The sequence below is a fragment of the Anarrhichthys ocellatus genome, unplaced genomic scaffold (assembly GCF_004355925.1).
Source record: "Anarrhichthys ocellatus isolate YVR2014 unplaced genomic scaffold, GSC_Weel_1.0 scaffold3, whole genome shotgun sequence".
NCBI lineage: Eukaryota > Metazoa > Chordata > Actinopteri > Perciformes > Anarhichadidae > Anarrhichthys > Anarrhichthys ocellatus.
This window is the reverse complement of record NW_022280033.1, coordinates 8781125-8790875: the sequence shown is the minus strand read 5'-3', so window position 1 is coordinate 8790875 and position 9751 is coordinate 8781125. Positions and strand designations below refer to the sequence as shown.

Here is a 9751-nt window from a genome sequence, read left to right as displayed (position 1 = left end):
GGGAGGGAGGGAGGGAGGGAGGGAACAAGGAGTCAGGAGCGAGAGAGGGAGGGAGGGAGGGAGGGAGGGGGGTGTTTGCTGGAAAGAGAGGAGAGAGAGAGAGAGGGACTGAGATGAAGAGGGTGGAGATGGAAGGAAGACAAAAGAGATGGAGGGAAGAAAGATAGGAAACTGTGGGGTGAAACAGACAGACGGAGTAAAAGCGAGCAGTGGGTGTGATGGAGTGAAGACGGAGGGAGGAGAAAGAAAAACAAAAGAGGGGAAGAGAGCGAAGGGGTTTGGTTAGAATAAGAAAGGAGTGCCTTTTTTTTTTCTTTTTTTTTTCCAGTGGAGCCAGACAGTGCAAATGGCCAGTTAGTGGCTCTCAGAGAGCAGTTCAGAGGCCCTTATTAATTTCAAGGGGCAGCAACATGGTAGATTTAACATCTTAGGAAATCTCCTCCAACTGTGTGTCACTGCAGCCCCACTGGTGTGTGTGTGTGTGTGTGTGTGTGTGTGTGTGTGTGTGTGTGTGTGTGTGTGTGTGTGTGAGTGAGTGCATGAGAGTGCATACTGATCTACAGTCGAGCTATCTTTACATTAGGAGACCCGGTGCTTTTGGTAAACATGTTGAGGGGGCGACGGGCTCTCCCCCTCTCTCTCTCTCTCTCTCTCTCTCTCTCTCTCTCTCTCTCTCTCTCTCTCTCTCTCTCTCTATCCCTGCCTAACTGTCTTTCTCTCTCCCTCTCTCTCTGTCTGTCTCTCTCTCTCTCTCTCTCTCTCTCTCTCTCTCTCTCTCTCTCTCTCTCTCTCTCTCTCTCTCTCTCTCTCTCTCTCTCTCTCTCTCTCTCTCTCTCTCTCTCTCTCTCTCTCTCTCTCTCTCTCTCTCTCTCTCTCTCCGGCCACTTCAGCTCAGCCACCGGCCGTGATCGACAATCCGCACGCTGCTGTCTTTATTAGTTGCTCCCTTAGAACAGCCCCTGGCAGCAGCAAGCCCAACACCATAACGCCCTTCATCAAATATTTACTCTTCCTGAATCTACAACATGCACCGAGGCCACATCAAATAAAAACCCCAAGTGCCAAGGCGATATCTAATCCAGTCCAATCCCCGCTCCTCGTCAACTCCGTTCTCTCTCTCTCTCTCTCTCTCTCTGGCGGGTTTTGGTGACGCTGGCGTCGGTTTAGCGTCAACCCGAGGATTAAGGCTTTGGCCGCGGAGGAAGGGGCCTCGATGATTGTTTGTTTACAAGTTGTCGCCCGCGTCTCAGTTGTGTTGTAGCCAGTGGGGCCTGACGCCACATCGTTTTGACAGCCATCGGGCGATGAAGGAAATTAAACTAATTGCGTAAATCGTCGTCGTCGTGTAAATACTCCCAACCGTCCCCTGGAGAATTCAGCTCGCCGTTGACATCCATCGGGATCTGACATCCAAACCTTGTGCCTTCCTCGAAGCAGCCATTGTTTGTTGTTCCTGAGACGGGGTGGAATACAATCTTGTCAGATTAGATTGCTATATCGCCCGACGAAGTTTTCTGCAAATTTGCACAGCATTGCATATTCAGTGTTCGGGATCGATGACGGTGTTTCTTTTCCAGATGCGCAATCACGGTCGAGGGAGGATGCGCTGGCTGTGGCTCGGGATTGACCCGCGCTTAGAAAGAGACGACGTGCACTCTGTCTGCTGCTTGGCCGCCCCGGCTGGCTGGCCTGGCCGGCCTGGCTGCGTCGTGGCTGCCTGTAGGTCTTAGTGATTCATGTCACACTGTAATTGGTTTACCTGCTCCCTGTGTGTCTGTGCTCTGAGAGGACCAAAACAAATTACCCGGGGATGACCTCCCGCCATCTCTCTCTCTCTCTCTCTCTCTCTCTCAGTGCACGTCTCTCCCTGCCTCCCACTACATGTAATATGTCGTATGAGTGTTTTTCTCCCTTCCCCTCTTATTCGTCTGTCTCGTCTCCGCCTGCACTCCCTTCTACATATCTCGAATCTCCAAAGAAAAGCAGAGCCGCGGTAGAATAACGTTTTAGAGCGTATCAGTTCACAAACACACATCTTCAAGCTGTGTGTTTGTCTCTCTCGCACTCTCTGCTATGTCAACATCATTTCGACATGTTTTTGCACACATGCATGCGTGAAGATAAGCCGATAGGATGGACTTTGTACAACGATGCTTGAGATCACAAATAAACACACACACACACACCGGTGGAGTACTTTGTAGCACTGAGAGAGTGTTTTGTGAAAAGCTGCTGTGAAGCACATTAGCCTTTCAACGCTGGTTCTTTTTTTCTTTTTTTTGCGCTCGCCGTGCCAAATAGTACCTGTCTGGATTGTCCCTTCAGTGAATGAAACTGGTGTTCTGTGCACACCATTAGGCTGTTTCATTTTCACAGCAAGCAGATGTTTGGTGTTCTTTGCTACTCATACCCACACACACACACACAGTGGTTAACACACACACACACAGAGCAGGATGAATGAGCGCATCGCTCTCCCCTCTACATGTGTCTCGCTGTCTCTAAGGTTATTTAGCTGTTTCAGTAGAAATCCACTTGTCAAAGGATTTCCACTCGGGAGCGTGCAAAAGCTTGAAAACAGGATATGTTTGTATGTATTGCGTTGCTGGTCACACACACACACACACACACACACACTGCGCTGCGATCAAACGAGGCCCTGAGTCTGTACCAGCTCTAGGGCCGCTCTACTGTAGGCAGGGTGGTGGCTAAATCAATAAAGAGAGAGAGAGAAACACTTAGTTGTATAGTGTGTTTGTCGGATGACAGAAACATGGCTTGGCGGCGTGTAAAGAGCATTCCTCCGCTACCTACCATGAGTTAAAACTATACCACTCACCCGATTGAACCAATTTTAATGCTATAATATGTTATGTTGGCAGATGTTCTAGTTGTCCAGCCTACATTTGGATATTGTCTGTAGATGCCATCACACCATAATCTTGAGGAAAGTTGTTGCAGAGAGAAAATCTGTGATCTGATGGCCATTTTGAGTTGCTTTATTGACAGTTAATTACCAATATCTTTGTTAAAATGTCTGTTTTCAGCGTATTTTTTGATGCAATAGATACTTCCCTCAGAGATTATGGATCATTCAATATATTGTATGTATATTAATGGTTAATGGGAGTTGTTGCATCAAAGATCAGAGGGTGAAATAAAGATGGCTCGATAGGAGCTGCGGCGCTGTAGGTCGTTTTGTTCCACTAAGTGCAGAGAGGCTGGGCTGGTTGTGTGTGTGGTTTTTTTTTAGCAGAGATCATGCTTTCTGAGTGTCAAAGACAAGGGGAATGGAGGGCAGACAGATATATTTTTGCTCTCCCTAATGACACCAATACCATTTCATGGCTTACTGAGCAGATTGAATCACACTCGCTCTTTGTAAGGTTCACTCTCTGCCCCCCCCTGTCTCTCCGTGTCTCTCTTTTCCTGCACACACTTATCACCCTCTCCCCGCGTAGACTATCACATGCACATTCGTATGCTACCGTACATCGATGTGTTACGCTCACCCCGGTAGATGTTGCTTGATTGCATTTGGGTCAGCAGTTTGCCGTCGCTGAAACCGAAGGACGTGGAATTTCTCAGTTTACCCATTCAGCAGTCACAGGGGGGGGCGGAGTGTGAGCTAACAGCTCTGCTGGAGTCAGGCCCATAAGGTTAGCTTTACACAAGCCTGTCAGACCGCCCTGTCAATCACTCGCCTCGGATACCCTGTCGTCTCCTCGTATGTTCTTCTCAAAAGAACTGTACTAGACTGCTGTTATTCCACTTAATACAGCCTCAGATTTATGCACTCTCACTGAAAGGGCTCAGGTTGTTGAAGGCAGTCTTATGACAGCCTGGTACACACACACACACACTCGTACTTTCTTCATCCCTTGTGCATCACGAGTGATAAAATCTTGCGTTTTCGTGACAGTGGAAAATCGTATGTGGCAGCCAGGACATACAATCTTCTCCAGCTGGTATTTATAGTCCTCAGCAACTGGAACATTCTATGAAATAAGGAGTTCAGTCATTCATCATGTGAGGCTCAAGCTCCGTTCTCTGCTCGGGGGATGACCTGATTTCATATCTCATGCTTAGAAAAGACGGATTTTCCCTATTAACGCACTTGAGACAATGAAAAAGCAAAACACGGGCTCGTGGGCCCAAACAAAGCAACGTCTACTGACACTAGAGCGGAGTAGTATTTTGGTACCAGGATTCAGGATGCGATGTGGCATCATCTGGGGGTTTCATTGTGGTTACAACAGAGCTTGGTTGAACCGTACTAGTTCGTAAGTCGGGAATTAAAAGTGTGTGGAAAAAAACCCCGCCGGTCTTAGAGAGGCGATGTGGTTTAAATGTGGTGAAAATGTTGCATTAATGGTGCGTGGGACATTTTGGGACAGTCTCTCCCTGTGGTTGTGTCAAGAATGAAAACAGAGAGCAGGAAGGAGAACCCTGGCTGCTTTCTCATCTCTGCACAGCCGGCCAATTTTTGGTGTGAAGTGGAGTGAACGTCCGATTATTGGTTGTGCAGAGTTTCAGAAATGGTCGAACAGAACCCCACCCCGGTTTCAGATCACCTGAAGGTGGGGGGGGGTTCTTTCAACCGTCTGATGAGCAGTTCCGGTTAAGTATTCCGGCGGCTCAAACCTGCAATAACTGACTTTTTTTGACACTTTGAGGCAGCACAAAAAGCTGTAAACACAGCGGGGACAAATCATCACCTTTTAAGTCGATATGGTGAAGTCGTTTTTGCTCTGGTTTGGGTCCCCACCAGCTCCTAACTTGAAGACATTACTTAAGACCAGAGATCTTACAGATGAACCATGAATCAATTAATCAACAAAAACAATCGAGTTATTGATGGTGAAAATGATTGTTAGATGCAATATTGTGTCTTAATGTGGGTAACACTGTGTAACTGAGTAAGTACCTTCTTAAAGCAATACCTAAAATATGATCATGCCGCCAATACCAATGCATTCAGCTCCATACATTGTAATATGGAAGTCTCACGCGGTCCCTATTAGCTGATAGAGAGGGCACCTCTGTGCTCACTTAGTACACGGTGCTTTTTTACTGATCTCACACATTGAGTGGTGAAATAATCGGCTGCTCCCGGGGGTATCTGGTGGCGCATACCGGCAATACTCCGCAACTGAAGCTCCATATTTATAGTCGGCAGCAGAGCAGCTCACGTATCCCCACATCACAGCTGTTTGCATCGCAGTGTTGGGTGTCACATAGCTGCCCGGTGCTCCTGTGGTTGTCACATTAAAACAGAAGATAAACAAACAGCAACATTTAGAGTTTTTTTTTTTTTTTTTTTCTCCACCTCCTGGGACGAGTCACTTCACATTTTGATTGAGGCCGGTGGTTATATGATGGCTGTTGTGTTTTTATAAAGGCCGCGGGGAGCGATGGGGCCAATAGTTTGGCTTTGCCGGGAGAGAAAAAGGGGGCTAGGGGGAGATTAGTGGAGGAGAGGATTAACAAAATAATGCAGAGAACGAAACAAGGCAGAAAAGCAGGGGGATGATGGTGGAAGTAGGTTTATAAAAATGAAGGGAAAGTGGAGTAGACTGGAGAAAATAAAGGCAATGAGAGCAAAAAGGGACTCTCTGGCTGTGGGAGTTTGCCACTACAGATAATAGTGTGTGTGAGAGAGAGAGAGAGGGCTGGTGGCTTTTTACAGACAGAGATTGTGAGAGAGAGAGAGAGAGAGAGAGAGAGACGCCCCGTGCACTGGGAGAAAGTGTCGCTCTGTGCCATGCCACGCTGCAGCCCAAACCACATTAGAGCAAATGAATCCATTCCACCTCCTGTTATGGCAGCTCCCGCACGGGGCCCCAGGAAGGAGAGGGAGGGAGGGAGGGAGGAAGAGTGGCAGGAGGGTTGAGATATGAGGGACGGGGAGAGGAAAATGATAGAACGGAAAATGGAAGGTGGTGGAAAGGAGTCGCATGCTGGGTGGCTCTAATGATGTCTGAGGGCTATAGAAAAGAGGAGCAAAAAGCACATCGTAGCGAAAGAAAAGAAAAGCTGCGGCCATATAACTGAAGATAGTTATGTTCTCCCTTTTCAGAGCGTTGCTGAATAATGAAGATGATCTCTGGCTCCTTTATATTGTTCAGCACTGCCCTCTACACTTTACATACAGGATAGACTCACAATACAGAGCCACAAATGCTGTTTTCCATAGTTTTGCATGTAAAGCCGTAATTATTTAACTTAAACTGAACATCTTTTATGCATAGAATATGTTTTTTTTTATCCCCTCCAGGGCTCGTGGAGCCCATTCAAACCGCAGCATAACTCAAATGAAGCTACAGTACGTTGGCCCGGAGACACACAACTTTCTTGTTAGCTCTATTTCTTCATTTTATTATATTTTATTGATTATTATCATCTTATTATGTGTATAAATTAATTATGTATTTGTGTTTGCAAAATTGCTTGCCTCAAATTGCCCCTTAAGGGACGAATGTAGCATTTCTAAATTAATTAAATTGGGCATTTTATTGGTGATTCAGCATCTAATTGCATTGTCCTGATAATATATCTATATATTGATGTTTGGACAATACAAATATTGATATCTTGTTACTCATCCCAACCATATTTCCCAGCCCTGCTCCTAATGTACTCCTTAATACGACACACAGTGTTGGAGCGCATTATGAACCCCCACCAGCCACAGCACTCACAAAGCCAGCTGCACTTGACAAAGGTGGTAGTCATTTGTCTGAAATGAGAAATCACTCATATGAGTGATCACACTCTGCGTGTGTGTCTGTGTGTGTGTGTGTGTGTGTGTGTGTGTGTGTGTGTGTGTGTGTGTGCGCTGCTGCTGATGACGAGATCATTTCAATACTCTTTGTTTTCCCTTTCTCTCTTTTCCCCACTGACTGTGGCCCTTCTTGTCCCTCCCTGCCATACTCCAGTGCTTTTCATATTACTCTGCTTTTGTTTCTGAGCAGTTATTTCTTGCCACCCCCCCCAGCTTGTTTTGCTCAGGAAAGAGAGAAGGAAGGGCAACAAAACCGTGGATGTGTGTGTGTGTGTCGTTGTTTTTCGAGACAGCGAGAGAAAGAGACGGAGGCTCCCTCGGATGTTAGTATTATTTGTGGTTGTTACTAGCAGCGTCCTCCCACTGCCGTAGTATAAAGGGAGGTTGTAATGTGCACAGCATAATTGGACGTGTAATCTCCTTTGCTTTGCACCTCTGGTAAGCAGCGCTGAGTGGAGCTGATTAAGACGTTGTGAAGACAATAAAGATTAAGCTGCATGCTCAAGCAACAGCAGCAGTAGCCCCCCCCACCCCCCCCTAAAAAAAGTCTGAAGCAGAAAATCTGGGAAAAAGAGGAAAAGTTTCTGTTGAAACATTCAATTGTTTCTCCTCATATGATGATTACTGTGCTTCATCTTGATAGTAAACAAGGATGTGGGGCAGGAGGAGGGCTTCCGCCATGTTTCCACAGTAGCATCGACTGTTATGCAACACAGGTTTTTCTCTCTCTCCCCTGAACGGAGGGTGTGGTGCTTAAGCGTCTGTCAGCCTGGACAGTCAGTCAGTCAGTCAGGTGGATTGACTTCTTATCTCAGTTACAACGCCACGCCAGTCGCATTTCCACCTCACTCATATTCCTTTGAGAACCTGAGGGCCCGTCTTTTCACCGACGAACAAAAGCACTGCCCCGTTTGTGTGAGGCGAAGGTGTGTGTGTGTGTGTGCGTGTGTGTGTGTGTGTGTGTGTGTGTGTGTGTGTGTGTGTGTGTGTTGGACCTTGTGAAAGCACAAAAGAGGGAAGGAGGGGTGGGGGGGGGAGATTATTGGGTAAAAGAGGCAGATTTCTCCCCCTCCAATCTCCCTCCTTCCTCTTCAGTCTTGGCTGCCGGTGTGTTGGGACAGCGGGAACGGGAGCTGAAGACCAAACAGTTAATCAATAGCCACAAGGTCAGACGGCAAGCGGCGGGCCGGAGCGCGTGCCCTGTTAGCGGTCCGTGGAGCTGCCGGGCCCGCTGAAGGGGATTTGTAGCACTTGTCAGAGCTTAAAGGAGCCCTCTCTGGACCACTTGCTCCGGGTGTAGTGTGTGTGAAGGAGACAATGCTGGTTATAGCGAGCAGGGGAGGGAGACATCTGCTGGACGCTGGGAGGGACAGCACAGCAGATTTAGGCCACCCAAAAGCTATGGTCACATAATGCTCAGGCCAGAGACGCTTTGTCGGGACTTTTTATTTCCAGCAACCACTGCAGCGTCGTGCCCGCTGAACCTGACAGGAGACGCACAGCTGCCCACCCGCTTGACCACATTTGCTCCAGAGTCCACCCCCCTACACCGTACTCACGCGAGCAATGTATCCGCTGATGTTTAAGACTTTGTGCGAGTGCACTCCAGGTAATTCTACTCTGGTAATGCTTAAGCTCAGAGGATTAGTAATACACTCTTATTCTCAAAGTGTTCCTTTGAAGTTTTACCTTTTACGCCTAATCAAAGTGAGAATTCAAGCTTTTGTGTTTACATGCTCAAGTGTGTGTGTGTGTGTGTGTGTGTGTGTTAGAGAGAGAGAGAGACAGAAAGTGTGTGTGCAATAGTCTTTCTAAGATAAGCCCACCAGACTGAGCATTACACATGAAAACTCCCCGGCTGAGCGCTATGCTTTCATCGTATTCATACTCTCGCTCTGTTTCTCACAGCAGGGGGTCTTGGGGGACCCTTTATCAGTACTGAGCAGCTTTCTAGATCCCTGAACACCCCCCCCTCTACCCCCCACCTGTGGTCTCTCAGTTCACCTTTTGTGTGCGGTGGAATGTGAGGCGGACCAACACCGATGGAGATAAACACGGCACGGAGGCCTCGCTGGTAAAGCAGCACGGTACCGATTAATCCGGTTTCTCCGAGATGTAGCGATGAACGTGGTCCTGAGATTGTCTTCGTTTCTGCCGCTGAAGACACACACATAAAGAAAGAAAGAGATGCTAAAGCGTATCTGCTGTTAGATGTGGGTATAAATGTGTTGTCTATGCCACACTGATAACCTGTGCGCTGTGCTTCTTTTAAAGAGAGATAACACTTTATGTCCTTTGTTGGTTGCAGTGAGCGTTCGATTTTTTTTTTTCCCCTCAGAAAGCATCGTGTTTCTGTTTGTCGTTAAAAGCGCTGCTGTGAAACATCTCAGTTTTATACATTTGCCAGAAAAAGAAAAGAAAGAAAAGCGCGTGCCTGAGGCGCATCAAGCCCGGCAATGAGTCAGTGTATTAACAAGCCGTCTTACCTGTTTGAAGCATTTGTCGAGCTGCTAAAATGTTGTTTGAACTTCATAGCCTACAAACTGTTTACATGGGTGACCTGGCAAAAACCTGTTCTAACAGATGTACCTCTCCTCCTCCTTCACAGAGCACAGAACCTCTAATGGTGTCCCGGTAGAGACATCAAGATGAACACGTTACCATCGATGGACCGGCACATCCAGCAGACCAATGACAGGCTGCTGTGCATCAAACAGGTGTGTATAGAGACCCCGTAGGTGTCCTTTAACTTCATTCAGTAGGGGAAAAAAAATGCAGTCATGGACTCTGGTTGGCAAAAGATACAAGAATCTGCATTTCCTCTCTTCTCCTACAGTGCTTTCTCCTCTCAGCACCTTATATGGGCATCGGTTTTCTGGCCATTAGCTCCAGTCACACAGATCATGTTGCACAGGGTCAGAGAGAGAGAGAGAGAGAGAGAGAGAGAGAGAGAGAGAGAGAGAGAGA

General features: G+C 47.3%; 1 protein-coding gene across 6 annotated transcripts in view; it reads left to right on the top strand.

Annotated features, from left to right (window-relative positions):
• Positions 1 to 9751, top strand: part of zmiz1a (zinc finger, MIZ-type containing 1a) — a 93067-nt gene that overhangs the window by 55424 nt on the left and 27892 nt on the right. For 4 of the 6 annotated variants that reach the window (XM_031839296.1, XM_031839289.1, XM_031839317.1 and 1 more), the window contains one exon: positions 9393 to 9501. In XM_031839296.1, coding sequence (XP_031695156.1) covers positions 9433 to 9501 — 69 coding nt within the window. In that variant the 5' untranslated portion in view covers positions 9393 to 9432. Of the gene's footprint in view, positions 1 to 1314; positions 1720 to 8917; positions 8998 to 9392; positions 9502 to 9751 lie in introns of those variants that run through there. The other 2 variants (XM_031839310.1, XM_031839304.1) reach the window with 2 other exon arrangements.